Below are 22108 nucleotides of genomic sequence, written 5' to 3' on the forward strand. Positions count from 1 at the left end.
GGACCGACGGTAAAGGCTCACGGCAAGAATTCTTGACCGATGTGCATGGAGCTCTGTCCGGCGTGCCTTGCGCTGAGGTTGCTGTAACGCCGTGAGTGAAACCAGGTCGTGACCTCCACAATGGGACGATAACGTGTTCTGAGCGTGGGAGGCGGCGATCTTGTAGCAGGAATTGGAATATTAACGGCTCTTGAGGCGAAATAGACTCCCTTAATACGGCTTTCAAGCCTCGTCCGCAACGGGCATCTTGGCCGAGGGAGAGAAGTTTACCAATATTGACCAGCCCTGCCCAAAGAAGCCTTTAAGGTTAATCTTCGTAGCACTCCTCAGCAGAATACCCCGCACTTCCATCGTCATGACTATTGGTTCGGTTCGCGTGGGGGCGGAAATCAAGGGTCACATGGGGTGCGACTCTCGAATAATCAGACTCTGCTTCAACCAGCAGGGCAGCTCCAGAAGCACCGCTCATTCGAATCGCCAGAGTCAAGTCGAGGTGTTCCGCTGCCTTCAGTCGCGAAGGCGCGTCTGATAATCGATTATTCAGTTTGTCTGCTCCCAATCCCTTCCGCTCACTTCCCAGGTCTCGGTGGCATTAGCTTGCCACTCCCAGACGAGAGCAGACGGAATGGCATCATCATCCATGTCAGCAGAACCAGAGCTCTCCACAGCAGCCAGCTCTGCGGGTGCCGCTAGCCTTAGTCTATCGGCCCTAGCACAAAGATGCAAGGAGGCACTCCAGGACCTGAACGACTTGTCCGAAACCGAGCTCTCTGAGCACGACGAGAAGGCAGCCACGGCGCACAATGTCAAGGGGCGTTTCAACGTTTGGGGAATGAACTTGGGAGCTTTTCGGGATGGCTCATCAAGGTCTTCGCTTGATTGGCGTCTGCGAAAAGCCTCGCTCATGGAAGGCGCTGTCCGCGCGACATTGATGGAAATCAATGATGCCGGAGGTCGAGGTGCGTCAACCAGCTGCAATGGCCTCAGATCCGGTTGAGAAGATTGAGGTATAATAATTGCCGTGATTAGCTCGATCCATTTTGGCCACAGAAATCCCAAATAGAGGAGCGGATGACTTGGCGTCCCTTCTAGAAGGCATAGATCGAAACGACCCGAATAATCACGAACTGATTAAATTCCTCTCCTCTCCCACAACAGAGTTGGACGAACTCTTTTGCAGCATCAAGTCATCGATAGACCGCCTCTTCAACCTAGCCATGTTAATCCGACGCGACGCACGCGACCGGGAACAGAACCAGCTCCCGCTCGCGACTTTCCCTCCGGGGGACAACCCGAGCCTAGACAACCACATCACCCACCTGAAGGACAAGTTTCCGAAGCTAGTACAGCAGCCATGGCTTCAACAGAGGCTTAGCCAAGCATTTCTTCAACGCCGCGAGTTCATCCTCGGTCGACACAGCCGACAGCACCAACTGGAATCAGTGGACCTCGGAGGTGGCGCCGTTTCAGAAAAACAACCTTCTGTCGCTGCAACTACGTACGAAGACATATCGGTGGACTTAGAAAAACAAGAACGCTGGGCTAGATATAGCGTACAGAGCGGAGCGACTTCCTTTGCGACTGCCTTCTCGGAAGGTGATGACGGCGAGCTTGGAGTCCCTGATTTGACCCAGTTCGTGTTTCATGGGGTGCAGTTGAAATATAACGAGGTTTTCGAATGTCCCCTTTGTCGAGATTTCGATTCAGTGGGATCCAAACACGAATGGAAGTAAGTTTGCCCGCATTCACTTAGTGTCCAACCGATTTCTTGACCTTTCTTAATCGCGCAGTCGCTAAACTGGGCCTTGCCAGGAGACACGTCTTCTCCGACCTTCGGCCGTACGTGTGTACTTTTGAGGAATGCTCTTCTCGGTTATTCTCGACTCGACACGAATGGTTTGGCCACGAACTGGAGTTCCACAGAAGGCTGTGGTATTGTAACCGCTGCGATGCCAATTTCCCCTCTGAGGAACCTCTGATGGATCACTTCGTCGAAATGCACCCAGAGATCGCTGATTCTCGTGATTCAAAGATCCCGAAGTCGTGTACACGAGCAATCACCGACTTCCCGGCAGGATCTTGTCCGTTCTGTGACAATTGGAATCCGTCCAACCGTAGTGACGACAATGGCATGGAGTTCTGTGAGCACCTCGGCAGACATTTCCAACAACTAGCGCTAGATGCAATCCCTCTCACTATTGAAGGGCTGGAGATTCTTCCATCTGAAGACGTCAAGCCTGACCCAACTGAGAACGACATCGACAAAGAACCCGAGGAAGACACTCGCCCGCAGCAAGAGGGGGAGGCACCAACCCAAGCATCAAGCTATTGGAGTGTGTCAGAAACTGATGATTTCCCTTACCTCCTCGCGTCGTTCGGGTCGGATTGGGTGGCTATAGCGGGTTACATGGGGTCGAAGACGGCAGTTATGGTAAGTTGGAGATGCTTCTTGCTACGTTCCTAGTGCTGATGGTGTACGATAGGTCAAAAACTACTTTGTCAGGCAGAAAGATCAGGGCAAGACTGAATGGGAGGCGATTGTGCAAGAAGCAGATGGCAAACGTTTTAGAGGTGAACCGCGGCCGGACCCCCCACAACCATCAACAAGCGGCAGAGGGAACGAGCTTGCGCGCTCACCGACTATGCCACACTCGATGCCCAGCCCCACGATGGACAACCCGCATGACTACCTCATCACGAGCCGTCCTCCCTCCCGGCCAGTCGACCCTGACAATCCCGATAGCTGGGTTATGCTTAACCAGAGCGGCTTCGTCAAGCTTGGCAATGAACGCATCTTGATGAAGCTCGACTCGAGGATCTCATGCGACCTGTCTGTGCCCCAGGAGCTGAGATCACGATGCACCTCGTTCCAACGGAAAAGCGATAGGGGCACCCTTTTCCTTACCAACAAGAGAGTGAGTTTGTTCTGCTGTCTTGGCCTTCACATTCTGACCTTGTAGATCGTGTATCTACCATCGAAACCTACCTCAGAACCAAAGTTCGAATCCTTTAGTGCCCCAATCTTAAAATTCCAAGACTCTACGGCCTCTTCCTCGATGTGGTGGGGATGGGTCTGGAAGTCAGACTGCATCCCAGTATCTGGGGGTGGCATTCCCCCAGACATTCCACGAATCGAGGTCAAGTTTACCTTTCCCGACGGCGGCATGACGGACTTCAATGAGACCCACATCCGGTTGAGGGAGCGCCTCTTCCAGTATCAAGAGATGCGCCGCGAGATGGGCCCTGGCGCTGATGTTCCCGATGAACCTCTACCAGCCTACGAGGCCCAATCCAGTCAACCAGCCACAGCCACTTTGGATACGCGGCCAGATCGATCTGATGGTACCGCCAGCCGGAGGGCGCCGGATGAGCCACCGCCAGATTATGACGGGGCCCAAGCGCAGCAGTTGAATATCAGACTGGAGGATCACATTCGAGGCGAGATTGACAGGGGGAGTATACGACCGCGATGATTAACGGCCGCATCCGACCACATTGAGGGCTGTGGTCATGTTACAGATACCAAGATTTGAGCACTGCATTCCATGAACTCATTGAACTGTCTTTTTATACTGTCTCCAGACTTATGTATCGTAGCGACAACTAGGGATGCCTCGAGGTAAATTACCATCGTCAAGGATGACTCCGAGGAGCGAGCCCTTATCATAGTAGGCATAGACTCGCCCACTTTTATCACTATAACTAGCTAATAAGAGCAAGGGATCAATAATAACATTCGGCTATTCTTTCTATATTTAGGTTCCTCTCCTGCTATTTCCCACAGCTAGCCCCAACGGCGCGCCCAGATAGCGCAAGGACTAGCCCATTACACTAGTTTTCTTCTTCTTACTCATGGAGAAATGGGTGTTAGGGATGACGGTGAGTTCCGAAAACAAAATCTTGTCAGAACAGAGAAAATATGATATGAATAATAGAGCAAGAAAAATGCAATCAAATGAGACTAGTCCCATATTTTTCACTATCTTATGGAATAAGTTATCGTGGTTTGGAATATTAAATGGATTGAAGTTTGACAAGTTGGTCGCTGACATAAGAAAGTCTTGGCTCACGTTTAATTCAATTGGGTATAGCGTGAGGCCCACTGAAAAGTCTTGGCTCACGATTAATTCAATTCGGTATAGCGCGGCGGCTTAGCTAAGCAGGTCTCCCCCTTCAGACGGGTCGGAGCCTGAGCCACGGAAATTCAAGAGTGCAGAGTGCCTTTCGGCCGAAAGAGGACGATGTTGCTGCTACCCACGGCGGGCCAAAGGACCATCAAGCTCCAAGTTAAATGACTGAACAATAGACCCATAGGGCTATATTGCGCGGGAAGTGTTTCCATTACACTATGATGAAGCCCTGGTGAAGGCGTTTTCTAATGTGTGGCTGGGTTGATGCTTGGGCGTATCGCAGCACGGGCGACCGTGGATTGCCACGGCGGGTATTATGGATGCTCGGGTGAGCGCAACCTATTGTCAAGACTAGCCTTCCCTTGAAAGCAAACTCGAAGGAGAGAGGAAGGGAACTCTCCATCCAATAACTTTAAATGAGAATACACAAACACCATGCCGAACGCCATTGAAGGCAGGCAACCTGAAAGGAAGCCGTGGTTTTTTGCTTTTTCCTCCAGTTATGTAATCTGCAAGTCTGGCCGGTACGCGTTCCGCGTCTCTTATTACAGGAGAGGCAAACCGGTCGCGGTTTGCGCAAAGGAGCCTTGAGGAACGAAGCTTGATGTTGTAGAATCTGCCTTTTAATCCCGATCGCTAAGGTGCAATGACGCCTTTCCCAGCGGAGAGGGGAGGATCATAGGAGAGGCTAAAATGGCAGTGCACTGGGCTCCCGTTGGTTCAAACCAGGTGGGCAGTCAGATCAAAGGGAGACTCTTTTTCAAAGGGAGAATTTTTATAGGGCCTTAACCACTATAACTGGCCCCCCACAAGAAGACGTGTGCGGTCGCCAAGGACGGGTAAAAGCGGGGATTTAAGGTTAAGAGCGAGTGGGTTGGGCTACGCATTATTATCGACGTAGGCACCAGAGCTTAATTGTACGACTTGAATGTGGAATATACAAAAGGGAGACGATTTCCTACTCATTTGCACTCTTTGTGATGATAATAGATTTCCCAAATAGCCTTTCTATCAAACTTTGGATACTTCTTCTAAATGTTCATTCTTCGGAGGATGGCGGTTCCGGCTCGGACGGTTGGAGGATTCCGACACAGCAGCCGTGATCGTGTCAAGGACGGGTGTAGGTGCAGGTAGATGAGTTGCTGGCATCAGGGACCTCATGAAGGACGCAGTGGGGGTCTGATTCCCGGCACAGCTTGGTTCGGGCTCGTCAACAGTTTCCTGTGAGCTCGAGCTGCCGGCCGAAAGATTTGTTCCCGAGGAAGGGATAGTGATCGGGGACGTCGGCGGCTGGCGCGGTCTCTTTGCCGGCGGTGTGTAATCGACGCGTGAAGCTGGTCGCTTCAGCGTCGGCGAGGTGGAGAGGTAGTGGTACTCTGTAGAAGGTGTTGAGGTGACAGATGACATCGATTCGCCCGGGGTCGAAGCTGGAGTCGGCGTTGAAGCGGGAAGAGGAGTCGGCGGGGCAGCAGGTCTGCGCGCTGTGAATTTGGCCTTGATCTCCTCGAACGGCGTATGGTTAGAAGATGATGAACGGACCGCTGATGTCGCAGCACCCGGCGGCGGCGTTGGTGAGGCAGGCCCGGAAACTCCCTTGTCGAGAAAGGTCCAGGAGTCCGGAACGACGATGAAGACGTAGTCCTGCTCGAGGGTCGGCGGCTGCACCATGAGATGATGGCCAAGCAGGCCGGCCACCTTGCCGGTGCAGGTCAGCAAAACATTGCTCTGGAACTGGGTGTCTCGCCTCTCGGCCATCTTCTTGCAAAGCGAGGCCCACGGATTCGCGCGGATCGGGAAGATGACAAAGACCTGGAAGGGATGGAAGCCTCTGTACGGCGTCTTGTCAGGATTTCCGGGGGCAAGAAATGTGGTCAGCTGGACGAAGCCGCAGCACTTGAGCTGGATATCGTCCAGGGCGGGCACAGATTCCTTGTGCAGGAGGGCGGGGCCTGGGCCTACGACAGGGCCGGTAAAACTGACAATTGGAGATGAAAGAGGAAACTGATCGGTCGCAGATAGACTCCGAGGCAATATCCTAAGGGTAGAGAGGTCAGAGAAAATCGGAAGAACGACCGAAAGCGGACGGGACGAATACAACATACGGCTGATAGCCTTGGTCGCGCACGATAAGAGCCGGGATGGTGTATGCAAGGAGACCGCAATCCACAGACTCCTCCAGACCATCTTGACGCTCGACCTCCCAGGTCAGCGCAAATGGGTGGACACGACCAGCCATGAAAAACCACTGGTCGAACCAGTCTTCAGGAACAATCTGTTGATTGTATATGGACAAGTTGAGGCTGAAGAAGATGGAGGGAGACGGATCGGCAGGATCGGTACGCAAGGGTGAGTAATCAGGAGCCGTAAGCTATGGAGGGGCCGGGAGGATGACCCTCGCGATGGTCTCTGCATTCAGGCCCCTGACGCGATGCTGGTCTGACGAGGCAAATCTCGAAGGACAGCCTGGTTGAACGAAGAACATGATGGACATATCGCCGCCGGCGCTCCTCTTTGCCAGCGGTTTGCGAGCATGCGGCGATCCATCGGCCGAGGTAATAGACGCAGACATTCTCGTAGATACTGGTTGGTTGTTCACGAGTCTACCTTGCCGGGTATCGAGAGATGTGGGTTGGAAGGTCGACAAGTGTAAGGAGAAGAGAGTCGGTGTAGGTCAAAGTTCAGGGGAAAAGAAGACAAGAGACGACAGAGACGACTGACGATGTCGGCACAGCGGGCAGGAGTTGAAGCAAAGGCAAGTTGCGGTCAGTCGTCGAGGAGAAGGGGGAAATGAGGGGGGAAATTCATTAGCAGGAAAGCTAAAGGGAAACCGGAATCTACACGGCGAGGGACAAAAGAAAGCTCACCTGTTACAATTTCTGATGGATCTGGATCATCGGGATAAAAGATCCTGATTTTTCTGTCTAGTGAGTGAAGAATGGTCAGTTTCTTATACACAAGATGAATTGGGCCTCCAGGGTCGTTGTGTTGAAGAACTTGCTTTTTGGGAGACATATATGATACCGACCTCTGACTGGAAGCCCGGACTTCTGGATTGCCGGTCTGAACAGCCTGTCTGAACATCTGGAAGACCTTCCTTCCGGTTTGATCAAATGTATGACCTTTAGTTTGTTGGATATAACATCACCTAGGCGAGCTGTGGCGGTACAAGAGCACGAACGAGGTCGGGTGCGACTTAGGTAAAATGATTGTTTAGAAGGAGAGAAACAGATTCCTAAGGAAACTCTGACTTAAAGCTATTTCCATAAAAACCCATAAAATGACACTATTCATAACGTTGTAAATCACGTAACCATTCCCTCACACGAGCCAGGCAGTGGGCTTTTGTCTCTGATGGATGGCCGCTATTTGGCATGGAACTGCGGCTCGGACGCAGGGTGCAGGCTCGATGGCAGCACAAAATGTCTCAGGAGCTGTCCAGAAAAGCTTGGCGATAGCGAATAGCGGGAGGATTTCACGCATGAACGGTACGGGGTCAAGATTCCAGACTGAGAAGGAACGAGCATGAGGGAGGGAGCGGGGTCCGAAGGATGAACACGTAGGTCTCCATGTAGGGGTGCGACAGAGTCCTGGGACCTGGGTTAGAAATCGAGAGTTGAAGGCCAGCGGAGGAGTTTATAGCAAACTATACATGGCTTTCCCGCAAGACACTGGAACATAAGCAAGGCGTTTTCGAGACCCGGCAATCGTAAAGACATCAGACACTTCCCGAACGCGCCACAAGGAGTGGAATACGAAGAGAAGAGCAAGGGATGATAGAACATAACACGGACACAGGAGGCAGGTCCTTCTCACCTATGTGGACCCACGGATCCGACGTCGACGACTCGACCCACGACGTAGATCAGGAGAATCGCCTTCAACCAAGCGATATAGTTGAGAAGGATGAGAGGCGACGGGGACCTACACATGGGGTCTTGCCTTGGCCTCGCCTGGCCACGGCTTACCAGGCTCCTCCTCATCGACCAGTCCTACCAAGGGAGCCGCAAGGCATAGGCAGCAACGGCGAAGGAGGAATAGCAGGACTGATCAATGACCAAGATGAGTCTTCACGCAGACACACACGGACGGCAATCCCCGGTCTGGTCCGCCGCACCAGGATCAGGCGAGGTCGTTCGGCGGTTATAGCTAACGAAGGGCGCGCTCCGCTGCGGGAGCTCCAGCCGAGGAAGTCTACAGGGTTCCCCGAGACAGGCGAGAAAGCTTACCCAAGCCCGCGACCAACCCAACAAAGACTGGAGAGTGAAGCCTCCTCTGAGACGCGCGAAGTCAGGGAAGAGGAAAAGCACCAGAAGCGGCGCCGTGGGAGGCCAGTCACTCGTACCCAGGCCGCCATCCCCGGTGCCGTCGCCCCGCGGGCCATACGACCTAAGGAGGCAACGCGCGGGCAAGAGCAAGCGTCCGTGGAGCAACCGCTTCGCTCAGGAGCTGGCCGCGAGGACTCCAACCTAGAAAGAGGACATCCGCAGCGCCGAGCGACTGGTGTTCCCCCGGCACCGTTCGGGTCCCGACGAGGCAAACACGTACGACGGCCTGCGCGGACTCGAGAGCCGCAAGAACCGCAGGCACCGAGGCAAATCATCCCGGCTACACAGGAGGCTCCGGTAGTGACAGAGCCAGGCCTAGGACCAGACATATCCTCGACCTTGAGTGCGCCCCGGCGAAAGAGGAACACTAATACAGCCGGCAGAGAGGGGCCGCCAGCAAAACGGGCTCGCTTAGGCGCCCATAAGGAAAGAACAGAGCAAGAGTGGGAAGAGGATGTCGCTAGCGTTTTGCGCTGCCTTGATGAGGAATTCGCCGAGAAAGAGCGGCTGTCCCTGAACAAAGAATGGTGCACGCCCGTCTCGCAAGAGAAGAAGCTATCGACCGTGCGGACATTCTATAATGCTTTCCACGATACCGAAACTTTGCCCATATGGACATGCGCGGTGTGCTACCGGAAGTACGGGAAAGGCGAGCTGGAAGATGTAAGCTGGGACCAGTGGGAGTCTAGTGTTATGGGAAAGCGCGACGGCTCAGCCCTTACCTGCCGCGAGTGCTTTCCCATCGGAGGCCGTATTCTAGCCTACCCAGAATGCGTGAGCTGCCTGATGAGAGATTGTCTGTCGGCTGCTGCCCGGCTGCACGTTGGCCTGGGATGTGAGCACGTGTTCCCGGAGGAACTGAAAGGACTCACCCCGGTTGAAGAGAAGCTCATCAGCCTGAATTCATGCTATGGATTTATCACAAAGTATAGCGTCATGGATGGGCAGCGACAGGGCGTGACGTATCCAAAACATATCAAGAGACACATCACGGTATTCCCTAATAATGTTCAGGAGCTGGTCACTAGGGTCCTTCCTCACCCCCTCATCCAGGTCATGGACGAGATACACGTATCGTGGCACGGTGCGCAGAAACCGGGACCTAGCGATCTATCGAGACTTCTGTCCGTACGGCGTCGTGTCGTCGAGAGGGCTCTGGCCTGGCTGCGGATAAATAACCCTCACTATAGGGACATTGAAATCGACGAGGCCGAGATGGACAGCTGGGGAACTCCGCCTCATGATGTGCCGTCACAGATCCTTGAGCGCATGGAGCGTAACGAACCATCTGCCTGGGAAAAGGTGTGTACAGCCCAGATAGTGCCGCCTGCGGAGCGCGGGATAGATGAGGACGAAGCTGTGGACATCGACGATGTCATGGCCATGCTCAGGCGTGAACAACAAGGAGGGGCTGGCCGCCCCGAAGAAGCGAGCCAAGGCAATGAAGCATTGTTTAGCGACAGAGGCCACAAGGGAGTGGGAGAAGACCGTCCGGGCGCTGGCATCAATAATCCTGAGGCTGTCATCCACGAGGTCAGTTCATCCGGCATGTTTGCACTCGACGCCCAGCCGGATGTTGCGGACGTAGACAGGCTACAGTTCGCCTGAGAAGCCGTGGGCGAACAAGAAGCAGATCGGGCTGCTGGGGAAGGTGGCAGATCAGGAGGATGGACAGGGTCGGCATCTGTGCGGCAAGGGCTCGGCCTAGAGCCATACATTTCAATGTCTCATGGCGATGACTTTGCCGACTCTCATGATCCCTCATTCTTCGCCAAGACGTTTCCAACCCTGTTTCCATTTGGTACCGGCGGCCCTCGGTTAGTGGAAGAGAATATCGTCATCGCTGGCGGCGAGGCAGATGTGGGCATTGACGGAGGCGTAGAGGCGTCGGCGAGGAGCCTCCTGGCGTCGCGGAACATGAGCCTCACGGCATGGGCTGAGGCGGTACTAAGGCGGCACGGCGGGCGCTTCGCGACCCACCATATCTTCCCCTTTCTTGTCTTCAACTTGGGTGTCAGGTCAAGGAACCGCCGAGTGAGCATGTTGAGTGTGTCGAGGAAGGACTTTCCTTCTGTTGAGCGCATCGTGCACTCCTTGAGCAGAGAGAGGCTGGGGCTGGCTCAGCAGGAGCTTGAGATCTCCGACCAGACGGCCGACGAGGGCATCAAGGAGCTTCTCAAAAGCCTTTCTCTGTACGGATTCAGACAACCGATGTCGAGGGAGCATCGTCTGAGCCTGCGACGCAAGATCAAGTCGCTCATCATCCGGTACGGCATCCCCGCCATCTGGTTCACGCTCAACCCGAACGACATCACCAATCCGGTCAAGCTGAGGCTGGCGGCGCACCGCAGCCGCGATCCCGAAGAAGCTGAATCATTCCTGAGGAGTCTGGATATGGCCTACAAGCGTGCGCGACTGGCGATCTCCGATCCGGTAAGCTCGGCCATCTTCTTCCACAGGGAGATCTCACTGTTCTTCGAGCACTATGTCAAGGTGGGTGAGGAGTCCGTCTTTGGACGTATCAGCCAGTATTTTGGGGCCGTCGAGACCAATGAGCGGGGTGCGCTCCATGTTCACGGGCTGTTGTGGCTTCAAGGAAACATGAGACTGAATTCAGTGTTGGCGGATGTATGTGGTGAGGAGGGAGCATCCTATCGCAGCAGCATCATCGAGTACGTCGATAGCGTCTTCTCTGATCCAGTAGCGAACCAGCACTTAGGTTTTCAACACCGCAACCAAGATTCCTTATGTCTTCTAGCTCTTCCCCAAAGTATAGTCACTAAAAATCATGGAAATGTAATTTTTTTTCTGATAAGATCTATATTCCTATTGTAGCTTTTTGTTAAACCTCAAGGGAGGATGCCGTCGTTGCTCGACCGTGACGATTTCCTCTTTTGGATTAGTACAGTTTTGAGAGAGCGTGACGATTCCTTAATTTAGTTAGCGCCGACAAGCTACCCCGCCACTAGGTAGGTTCGTGCGTCTGGAATGAAACGCCGCCATACTTTGGGATCATACATCTAGCTTCGCGTTCGACTTATCGCATTAGGGACTCCGTTTCTAACAACATAAACTTAAACAAATTTGCCCGAACACACGATTACTTCATCTCTTTTGCTCTTTATAGATTCTCATCAATTCACTAGCGTCATCACTGATCCCCGCGGAACCTATTGTTCGATATTAGCCGACAGGAATTACCCTGGTATGCCTCTTTCAATCTATACGAAACGGCATCCATACAAACACAGAAGGAAGAAAGGTGTCCTTAAGTAACCCGCGATTAGCAGGGTCTTCTGTTAGCTATCGAGCTATCACTCTTTTTAAACTCCGCAATGTCAATTACATCGGTAAAAGTCAGAACATGTCACTCACCAGGGAAGCAACAGTACGATTTAAATTTGTTGGTGCGCAAGAAGAAGACCCCGCTGTGCAACGTCGCCGCCGTCTAGATGCGAAACGAGCCCGGGACTACCGGCTCCGTCGAAAAGCAAAACAAAGCATCGATACCACTGACCGTCGGACCGAACCATCATGTCAAGCAGCTGAACCAGGGACAGAGGCCGGGCAGGCGGGACTCAATAGTGCGCTAGTCGATACTGGGGAGTTTGAACAGGAATTTATCCCTGCTGATGATATATCCATTACGTCCAGGCATGGAGGCGAGGGTTCTGATGGGAATAGCATTGAGCAGGATCACTGTGGCGATGAAGAACCCGTCTGCCTTCACTTTCGCTGTGCTAGAGATCTTGAAGCTCGCACGGAGCCCCAAATTCCAGAGTTCTATGCTGAACAAGAAGCAGATCTTCCCGATGGCGATACCTGGTCAGACATAGAACATGCCACCGAGAAGTTTATTCAGCAGTTTCTAGTCGGAATTCATGGTTGTGGCACTGAGAAACATCGACAAGACCTAGCAACGCATATCGAAGCTGAGGGAGCTGATAACCATCATGGGCTGGATCAGCTATTCTCAAGTAATGTGCCTCACACACTTGACAAACCCTACGCGCTATCCTCTCAATCTCATCATGCGACACCGATCATGGGTCCTTCTCAATGGCAAGAACTATTCTCTGGTCATACACCTCGACAGTTCGAAGGCAAGCACAAGCAGGCCTGTCTCCACACCGAACATTCACGACAGACTCCTCCGGTTGTTTCGTTCGACATCGATAGCATCTTGGGTTTCGTGACTTCTCCTGCAACAGCAGTTCATGGGATTCGGTTTTATTCTGCCCCTCAGTATAGTCAGAATATTTCCACAGACGTCCACCTTACCTTGGATCGCGTGGATCCAGATCCGGAGCGGCCCCGGTTGATCCCGTCACGACTGAAAGACGTGCCGCATTTCATCTTCGCAAGGGCCGAAGGCGCTGATTTCATCACATTTCACCTATTCTTTCCACATTTGCCATGCTCCAACAACTTCAGTCGGTTGACTGACGAGCAGTTGTCGCGGTGGTTTGATGATATCTTCTACCCCGCTGTCCGTCAGGTCTACGATGTCGATCAACTCCAGCACTTGCCGGCAAGTTATCGTCACGCATTAGCTACCTGCCGCGCTCCCAAAGTAGAGGATCGTTTGCTGGAGACACCTAGTTATCGGACTCAACTCCGGATGACCTATTTCCTGCCACCACAGGGCTTGCAGCAACTGTGGGATCGTATTCTCGCAGCGGTACGGCAACCTGGATTTCAGGACTTTCGCGATCCTGAGCTTTTCTTCGAGGCAAAGGGCACCAAGCTTCTGTTCAAATACCCGGATGCGCCATCTGATCTGCTTGCGGTCATGGAGAACTTTGACTGTAAGCTACACCATGTTCTAGACTTCTCCCACATATGCAGTGACCGGTTGTACATCGATGTGGGCAAAGAGACCTGCCCACTGCACGACAGCGTTCTATCGCCTGAAGCTCAGACATACCTCTGGCGGCGTTGTTGCATCCGTCATCACCTCAATCGCCTCTATGATGGGAACATTCCCAAGACCGGCCAAAACTTCTACCACGAGTCAATGCTTCGAGATGCTGGCGGCATGACTACACTGACACCTCCGAGCTCTCGACTCCGCCGCGGAGGTATCCTCTATGGTCAGATGTATAGTCTCACCAAGGAGATCATAGACGCCGCTCGCACGTTTCCATTTCAAAATCCAGATCTACGGCACTTGGCATTAGACCCTCAGCTTCGCAATGGTGTGCAAAGCATTTGCGGCAAGCCAGTATCGGGCAAGAGCGTCATAGATCGAGCGTATCTGGCCAGCAAGCGCCGTTGTCACTATGGCCTCACAGATTCTAAACAACGATCCTTCGGTGTCCGCGAGGAATATCGTATTTCGTGGGCCTTGTTTCAAAATGTCCTGACGGTCCTACGCTCTTTAACCCCCGAAACCCGCTCCATCAAGTTACCGGGGCCTCCACCTTATTTATGGGCAGTTCGCAGTTCTGTCTTTGTTGATTTTGTCTGGCATAATATTAACAAGTTTACAACCGGATTTGAGCTGGTTCAAGCCCAGTGCTCCGCGGGTCTGACGACATGGGAGCAAACCAAGATAATGGACATGTTTCTCCGATGTCTCCGAGTTGCAGCCGGAGGACATGATTACTCCCGAGAAGGGGCATTATGGTGGAGTAGACGAGAGCTGCCCCAACCAGTGGGCTTGCCACAAGTGCGTTACGGCCTTGGCTTTAGCCAAACACTAGAGCAGTATGGCTACTGTTGGATTGAGCCTCGCATCAACTGGACTCTATTGAGGTTTCTTTCAGGTATTACTGATTCAGTCTTATTTGGGAATGGCACTCTTCATCAACCATATCTCAAATATGGTGGCCATGTTAGGCATTTCTTTGACCTCAGTCGCCGCGCTGACTCAGGCCTCGAGTGGCTCCGGCGGTATCCCAGGGAAGATGTTATAACCGATCAGATTGTATCATGGCTCTGTCACATTTGTCTGCAGCAAATGAGGGCCGACGTCCTTCATTCCATTCAAGGTGACCTCCGCCCGAAGGTTCGCACTATGATCCTAGACGATCATGTCGACTTTTGCCGCAAAGGTCTTTCCGCTGCCCTGGTCAATGGCATGACGGCAGTATCTGGCAATCATGCGAGTGTCAAGAGCCCTCAGGAAGTTGCCCAAACATTATTCGGTTTTAATGATGGTCGGCTGCGAGGCCATTGGGAAAACAAACCGTTTCGGAAGCTTCATCAATGGATATGTGCTGCATTGCAACATATTCCAACGGACAATAGGCTATCACAAGCATTCGCACGTCGACTTCAATGTTGCCTATTTGCATATCACTGGGTATTGCCATATCCTACGCCGGGAGGACTAGCCCCAAGGACCAAAGATGGCAAGCGCCGGTGGTTTTCGATAGATATCCAGGGTGAAACGGGACTCGCAATAGAGAAAGCTTCTCCAGAAAGCTGGTGTTGGGCGAGAACCCGCTGGCGACCGGGACACCCTGCACCTCTCCCTCAGTACCTCGGTTGGAGCCAGGATCAATGGCAGTCTTGGGTTAATCGACACATCGGCCAAACTTTGTCATACGAAGTATGGGAGCTCGGCTACGATCAGGAGAATCTTACTTTCAACGTATCAGATAAATTAAGCGGTTTGCGGCGGAATCCCCTGCGGGGCACTCGTGACTCTGCTGTTCAAAATTCAGGGAAGAGTCACGATATCAACTCCTCGATCTTAAATTCATCTGATGTTGAGAGCGAGCCGCCCATATTGGCGAGATCACAACCGGTAATCCCAAGCCACCTACAACCCGAACTAGAATTTCAAATGTGCCAACAGGTGGAACGGTATATGACAAATTTCCGAAAGCAGATTGCGTATGGATGTGCGGGAGCTTTTGAGTCACAAAAATTATCCATGCCTCAGTCGATAAGAGAGAATACAATAAGCTGCCACGCACTGCCATCGGCTATACAACCGCGACTTACCCCGAGGCCACTACTACCTAAACCAGTGGCCCCCCTTATTTCGGAATCACAACTCAACCCCTCCAGTCTCCCCCGACCAACTATGCAAGTACATCATATGACCTGCGCCAACCAACAGCCACATCGCGGCACAGAAAATAGACATCGATCAGTTTCTAAACGAGGTCGGCCCGCAAAGTACACAAGTCGAGAAGAGAAGGCGGCGGCTGATTTTGCCCGAAAGCGAGACAAAAGGCGAGCCCAGCGACAAATGGCTCTTGATCGACGTGCCGAGGAATTTCCCCGATTCTACCAAGTCACTTGGGTTGAATGAGGTATAAAGTATAGGAACTCCATAGTTAGCAAATAACCAGTATGTGTTAGAAAGGCAAGGCGGTAGATGAGTATAAGTACTATAATTGATAACTGTCAATTTTACTAGCAAGAGTCAAATTTTCTCACTTCTAATGCCATGCTAGTAGCACAGTGTAATCATGGTAGGCCTCGAAGGTATTCCACATCTGAAGCCAAGGCTGCGGCGGATGTAAAGCGGAGACGGGCGAGACGGCAGAATGCGGCCCCCGTACCACGCGATACGGTACACGCCGACTCTCACAGCCTAGTTTTCCCTCTGCTTCCTCTACCGTCAAGAGGAGGCGCCGGATGGGTGAACGTATTCAGCGACTCCTATAACCCGGCCAATCCCACCGATACACCGGAGCCAGACAAGACGGATATCTCTCGGTTCCTACCCCCAGTTGATCCTCAACCATTACAAGACATAGAAGAGGATGTTATGACCGATGTTGGGACTTTCGCAGAGGCTATAGATGCGGTATCTAGCCCGAGACATGAGAGCCCGGGCGTGGGCCAGGCCGTTACTTTCGATACGACCTCGGAGATCTCGCCACAAATGGAGAACAGCGAGCCAGATCCAGTTGGGCACCTCGCACAAGAGCTGGCAGAACAACTTATGAAATTTCAAGGATGCTGCAACGACTGCCATGGAGCAACACAACGCAACCACATAGAAGATCCCAACGAACAGATCAGCCTCGCCATGTACCTGGAGTTCACACCCGAATTAGGTCCTGACGTCCTTAGCAAGGAGGCTATCGCACACCAGAAAGATGACCTAGCCGGAAAAATGAGCCCTGAATCCAGAAGACAGGCCTTTTGTGGTCTTGACTCTAGAGCCGAGATACCCCACGTTTGCTTAGATGAAGATGAAAGGGTTTCGAACGATGCCGGGGTTACCTTCGATGTGGATAGTGTCGTGGCCTTCCCGAGTAACCTTGCTGTCGCTAAGCGAGGTATTCGCTGGTCTCCTACTCGGATGACCGTATCTGATCTTCAGTCTGATCTTCACCTCCGATCAATCCCAGTCACATATCTCGATACGAATGGAAAGCAACATCAAGTCCACCGGCCCGTGAACCAAATTCCTCACTATACCTTCGGCCGCGTTGTTGGGTTTGAAGACATATCCTTGTATTTTCTGTTCCCCAACCTGTATCGAGAAGAGCAGACGTGTAGTAAGCTCAGGGATGAAGACTTTCGGCTGTGGATGGATGGCATTCTCCTCCCTGCGATATACCAATGCTACAGCACGGCCCACGTCCAGCATTATCCATCGAGCTATGACCACAGTCGTTATAACTCTACCGCTCGTGGAGTAGAGACACACTCTCGGCGTGTGCATGCGGTGGCACGGGAACAGCAATTGGTGTACTATCTACCGCCAGAGGCGCTGGCAGATATTTGGGCCAAGATCCTCGCCACAGTTCAAGAACCGGGGTTCCAGCAGTTCCAGGATATTACCATTCTTCTTCAAGCAAAGAACTTAAAGGTTCTCACAAAGGATGTCACTTGGGAGAAAATGGTATCGCGATTTCAAAAGTATTGGACCAGCGCTGTTGATGAGAGCCACACGACAACGGACGTCTACTTTGATGTTGGGAAAGAAACTTGCCCTCAGCAGGCATCTCAAGTTGTACCTTGGAGCCAACTGGCAGCTGGAGCCATCGAGGATCCAACGGAGAAACGAGCGGAAACGCTGCTATATCGGCGATGTTGCCTGGAATCTTACGGCCTCCAGGTCAGCAGTGGGTCCGCTGGCGACCACGAGACCCAAAAGCAAGTCTTTTATCCGTTCAGTATGCTTCGAGACACTGGAAGCTTAACCATCGAGACCGGGAAGCGTTATCTACGCCGCGCTGCTGGCCTTCTCTACTCTCAATTTTACCCCAGTGTTAAGGAAGTTTTTGCAGCGGGGAATGTGTATCCGTTCACAAATGCAGCCATCGAGACGCTTGCTCTTGATAAGAAGTTAAGGAAGACATGGGAACTCGTTGGAGGTGGTCTCAGCCATCAACCAGAAGCGTTGATCAAGGCATACCTATACACAAAGCTTCGATGCCATTACGCCTTACTGGGATCCATGCAGAAATCCTTTGGCATCAGAGAGGAACATCGTGTTTCTGAGGCGTTATTCTACGCTGTTGATAGCCAGATGAGATCCCGAGAGCTCTATGATAGGCGCCTTGTTATACCTACCGATGATAGCTCCCCTTACTATAGCTTCATAACTGATACCCTACTTCGATGGGTGCGGTGGAACATCAACAAGTTTTGCTTGGGGTTCGAGATGGTATATAGCTTCTAAGATCCCCACTTTGTGACCTGGGAACACACAAGAATTATGCTCATGTTTCTTCGCTATCTCCAGTTTTCGTATATAGGCGGGTTAATATAGAAAGTCGGCGGCTGCTGGCGAGACGTACGACATTAACCTGATGCACGTCAGCTAAACGGACTCCGCCGCTACGAAGGTCTTAGATTCAGGCGCACTATGGAGATGTACGGCTATGCTTGGTTTCTTGACAAGATCGGCTGGAATACGCTCACTTTCCGCTAACCCCATGCTGCCTACATGATGTTCAATAACCCATCCATGCAGACCGTTTACCGCGCTTAGTACCACCAAGTCCGAGATGTACGAATCGACTTTATCCGAGTGGATAAGGCTTACCAATAGATGCTCGAGTTCAGTGCCATTCCCACGTGCCTCGACCTCGTTGAGAGGTACCTTCGAGAACTATGCCTATGTGCCTTTCGAAAGGACGTCTTCTTTCACGCCAAGTCGGCTCTGAAGCCTACCAAGTATCCAAGTCGGGAACGGGTCCCATTCCCGCTTATGCGCCAATCACCTATCCCTAACCATCTATCGCACTGAGCGTGCTAAAAGGATCAAGGGTCAGGTAAACGATAATGGGCAGCAGCAGTGTGTTGATTAATTGTTGTCTGAGGTTGTCTCTTGTGTGGGGTATTCCATCCCACAGAGTTACTTAAAGCATACAGCTAGATTACTAACGCAGTTGTTTCATGAGGCCGTGAAGATCATGCCTACCCTGCGACACTCAGCGCGACGGCTTGCGACGGCGCAATGCTGAGGCATTCTTCCGGTGGATCTTGAAATGGAAGTGTTATCTTCATCATGCAAGCAGTGGCTGCTATCAACACGAAAACTGATAAACTCGCGAAAGGTGAAAAAAGGAATCACAAGCCAACTACGCTTTGGAAATGAAGACGGTATTTCAAATATCAATACTGCAGAGTACTTCAATTGAAGCATAGACGCTAGCAGCGAGGTCCTTGGCCATGCTCTCAAGCATCGCTCGAGCCTGGTCAATCTCAGAAGCTCGGATGCTGAAAGCGTCCTCAAGGACGCTCATCTGATCATTATCGGCAAATTGCTTCATTATCCACCATCACTATATCCAGTTATCATATGCGATCCTAGCCGGCGCTGACAGTAGACTCACTGTTCGGAAGAACATCTTGGCGCGTGCATCATCCCGAGTGATACTATACCACTCAAGGACGATTCTCTGCAGCCTGGCTGCCGTTTCGCCTTGCTCCTGGGGGCTCGTTGGAATGTCGACCATGACCTCCTGCATAGATTGCCTCTGTTCCTCTTGTCCAATTAACTTCAAGCGGGCCAAGGTATCAGCCGGGGGCTGCTGCATCTAGTTTCCGCCTGCTGCAGCCTTGTATGCCATCTGCATCCTCATCGACTGCTCATACTTGGCCCGTTGCTCTGGTATGAGCGCAGCAATTTACTGAGGCGTCTAGTTCGGAACGGACTTGGGTCCCTGCTGCTGCTGCTGCAGCTGCTGCTGTTGTTGATTAGGATGTGATGCAAGTCTCGCAGGTGTCGGCTTCTGGGGTTCGGCCATGTCGTCATTCTCGTCGCGACTAGGGCGCTTCAGGTTCTTCGGTGCCGGTGCTGGCGAAGGGTTGGGAGGCTGAGATCGGTTGTTGGAGAGCTGTTGTCCTCGTGTCTGTTCGGGAGTCGCGCTCGGCTACCTCTGACCGGTTGTCTGAGGAGTAACATTCTGTCCCATCGGGTCTGGCACCTGCATGTTCTGGGGCTGTGGAGTCTGCTTGGGCTGTGGGCTTGGGCTGTGCTTGGGCTGTGGGGGCTGCTGAATTTGCATCTGGGCTTGAGGAATACCCATCTGGTTCTGTGCAGGTTGCTGGCCTTGACCCTGTGCCTGGTTGCGAGCAGCCTGAGCTTGTGCGTGAGCTTGCGCTTGGGCTTGAGCCTAGTTTCGCAACTGCTGCTGCATCCAAGAATGCTTTTTCATCTGAATGACCATAGCACGCAGCTGCTCGTCAGGGATGTTGGCCAGGGTTGGTCTTTGGCTCCGAACCTGAGCAAGGTCCTGGGCAGTGGCCTGAAGCAATTGGGGTGGAACGTTCATGGCCATCTGTTGTCGCATTCCCTGTAGACCATTGGGTCCAACTCCACCAGGATTTTGCATGCCGGGGTTCGCATTGTTAGGCTGGCTAGGCTGCGGTTGCTGCTGTGCCTGCGGCTGGTTCGCTTGTTGCTGCTGCTGTAGCTGCAACTGCTGCTGGGGTTGAGGCTGCTGCTGTTGCGGCTGGGGCTGATGTTGTTGCTGAGGCTGATGCTGAGGCTGTTGCTGCGGTTGCTGTTGTTGCTGCTGGGGCATCATGTTATTACGCCTCTGGAGGATGAGCTGGAACTGCCTCTGTTGCACGGTTGCCAACTAATTGCGAACATTCCGGCCAACATTGTTCTGGCTGAGCCACATCTTGAGTTACCCCCACTTCTTAACCTCAGGAGGAACTTGGTTCAGATGTTGTAGGACCTGAGGCGGCAAATCCATCGTGTCTATCATGGCGATCGCCTGCGGGTTCTGGATATGCATTGGCATCTGTGGTTGGTTGCTGTTCATCGGGCCGCCAGGCTGTTGCATACCGACGGGCATTTGTCCACCCATGTTGGGGTTCATCTGACCCATCTGGCCTGGAGGTCGGTTCTGCATTTGTCCCGGGTTACCCTGGCCGCCGTTCATTGCCATGTTCTCCTGTCGCCGGTTCTGCCATCGTTGCATCGCCTCGTTGAGCTGATCCGGAGCCAAACCGCTGATGGTCGCACGCTGTTCTTGTGGCAGATTGGCGAGCATGTTCTGGAAGGCCTGGTTGTTTGGTCTCTGAGCTCCCTGGTTGAACCGTTGGTCACCAAACTGGACGCCAGCCTGGCCTTGCATCGACTTCATGTGAGCCTGGTTCTGGGACTGAGCGGCCTGGTTCATATTCATCTGCTGGAGATACATATTCTGCTGGGGCTGTTGTTGCTGTTGTTGAGGGGGGCGGACACCTTGGCTTGGACCTTGCTGGTTAGGCATGTTCTGGCCCATGGGCTGCGGTGTGGGATTACGGTTTGGTCCGTTGCTCGCGGGTACAACCATCTGACCAGCTTGCTGTGCCATGAGACCATTCATCTGCTGGTCTTTGATACTCTCCATGTTCGGAGTGAACGACGTAAAGTCGTTTCCGCCTTGCGCGCCATTCACCCCTTGCTGCTGCTGTCCCTGCTGCTGACCCTGTTGCTGACCCTGCTGGGGGAGCTGTTGCTGGGGTTGAGACTGGGGCTGTTGGCCTTGTTGATGAAGGGACTTCTGGCTTGCCTGCTGCTGCATCATAGCCGCCTGGGGATTGTTTGGGTTCTGGCCCATGCCTTGCTGCGGTTGACCTCTCTGCTGTTGTTGCTGCTGCAGTCGACCCTTGTTCTTGAGAATCTGGAAGGCATGATTTTGATAGAACCAAATTAGTGGATCTTTCCCTTGAGCTTGAAACTCAGCAAGTTGCGCTGGAGTAAGTCCTTTTGAGAGTTGCATCCGGGTAGCGTTCTTCTGTTCCTCCGTGGCTTTGCTCATAATCTTTGTCGCGAGCTCGGCAACCTTGGCCTTGTCTTGTGTTGATAATCGCGCCATTTCTTGGGGGAAAAGTTGCGGTCGGTTCTGTCCTCCCGGCATTCCCATCATTTGTTGATTCGGACCCATCCCGCGGCCTGCTTGGCTTGGCATCCCCATGCCTCCCATGTTCATGCCCATCGGCATCTGCTGCTGCTGCTGGGACATCTGACCGGGTTGGAGCTGGTGCTGCATCGGCTGGAAGCCTTGCTGAGGGCCTTGTCCGATGCCGCGACCCATTTGCATGTTCATTATCGCTTGTGCCTGCGCCTGCGCGTTGGCGTCGAGGATGTTTGTGAGGTTCGGTTCGTTGTCCTGAGCCGAAGCGTTGCTGAGGTTGAAGGCACTCTCCATATCCAATAATTCTCTCTCTTGCCCTTCCATCATACCTGTCCATAGCAAGGGCTCCTTGGAATCACTAAGAGTCTGTCCCTCG

At 52.7% G+C, this 22108-nt stretch overlaps 6 protein-coding genes across 6 annotated transcripts; 4 read left to right on the top strand and 2 right to left on the bottom strand.

Moving 5' to 3' along the window:
• Window positions 1-1996: 1996 nt before the first annotated feature.
• LRP88_13003 (uncharacterized protein) lies at window positions 1997-3473 on the top strand (the record flags this gene model as incomplete). Its single annotated transcript, XM_083249387.1, has 3 exons — window positions 1997-2431; window positions 2484-2834; window positions 2961-3473. The coding sequence occupies 3 exons, from the start codon at window positions 1997-1999 to the stop codon at window positions 3471-3473; spliced, it is 1299 nt and encodes a 432-aa protein (XP_083094872.1).
• A 1668-nt stretch (window positions 3474-5141) lies between these two features.
• On the bottom strand, window positions 5142-6423 carry LRP88_13004 (uncharacterized protein; the record flags this gene model as incomplete). Its single annotated transcript, XM_083249388.1, has 2 exons — window positions 5142-6165; window positions 6233-6423. The coding sequence occupies 2 exons, from the start codon at window positions 6421-6423 to the stop codon at window positions 5142-5144; spliced, it is 1215 nt and encodes a 404-aa protein (XP_083094873.1).
• A 1522-nt stretch (window positions 6424-7945) lies between these two features.
• On the top strand, window positions 7946-10063 carry LRP88_13005 (uncharacterized protein; the record flags this gene model as incomplete). The annotated part of the gene is made up of 1 exon (XM_083249389.1): window positions 7946-10063. The coding sequence occupies one exon, from the start codon at window positions 7946-7948 to the stop codon at window positions 10061-10063; it is 2118 nt and encodes a 705-aa protein (XP_083094874.1).
• A 114-nt stretch (window positions 10064-10177) lies between these two features.
• Window positions 10178-11213, top strand: LRP88_13006 (helitron helicase-like domain-containing protein; the record flags this gene model as incomplete). Its single annotated transcript, XM_083249390.1, has 2 exons — window positions 10178-11026; window positions 11175-11213. The coding sequence occupies 2 exons, from the start codon at window positions 10178-10180 to the stop codon at window positions 11211-11213; spliced, it is 888 nt and encodes a 295-aa protein (XP_083094875.1).
• Window positions 11214-12500: 1287 nt separating this feature from the next.
• On the top strand, window positions 12501-14793 carry LRP88_13007 (uncharacterized protein; the record flags this gene model as incomplete). The annotated part of the gene is made up of 3 exons (XM_083249391.1): window positions 12501-13642; window positions 13901-14604; window positions 14708-14793. The coding sequence occupies 3 exons, from the start codon at window positions 12501-12503 to the stop codon at window positions 14791-14793; spliced, it is 1932 nt and encodes a 643-aa protein (XP_083094876.1).
• A 4191-nt stretch (window positions 14794-18984) lies between these two features.
• LRP88_13008 (uncharacterized protein) lies at window positions 18985-22026 on the bottom strand (the record flags this gene model as incomplete). The annotated part of the gene is made up of 6 exons (XM_083249392.1): window positions 18985-19122; window positions 19213-19341; window positions 19531-19731; window positions 19783-19995; window positions 20047-20443; window positions 20519-22026. 6 exons carry the CDS (start codon window positions 22024-22026, stop codon window positions 18985-18987), a joined length of 2586 nt encoding a protein of 861 aa, XP_083094877.1.
• Between the last annotated feature and the right edge of the window lie 82 nt (window positions 22027-22108).

This window comes from Fusarium phalaenopsidis (assembly GCF_050370095.1).
Source record: "Fusarium phalaenopsidis strain FUZ10S chromosome Unknown contig_32330, whole genome shotgun sequence".
NCBI lineage: Eukaryota > Fungi > Ascomycota > Sordariomycetes > Hypocreales > Nectriaceae > Fusarium > Fusarium phalaenopsidis.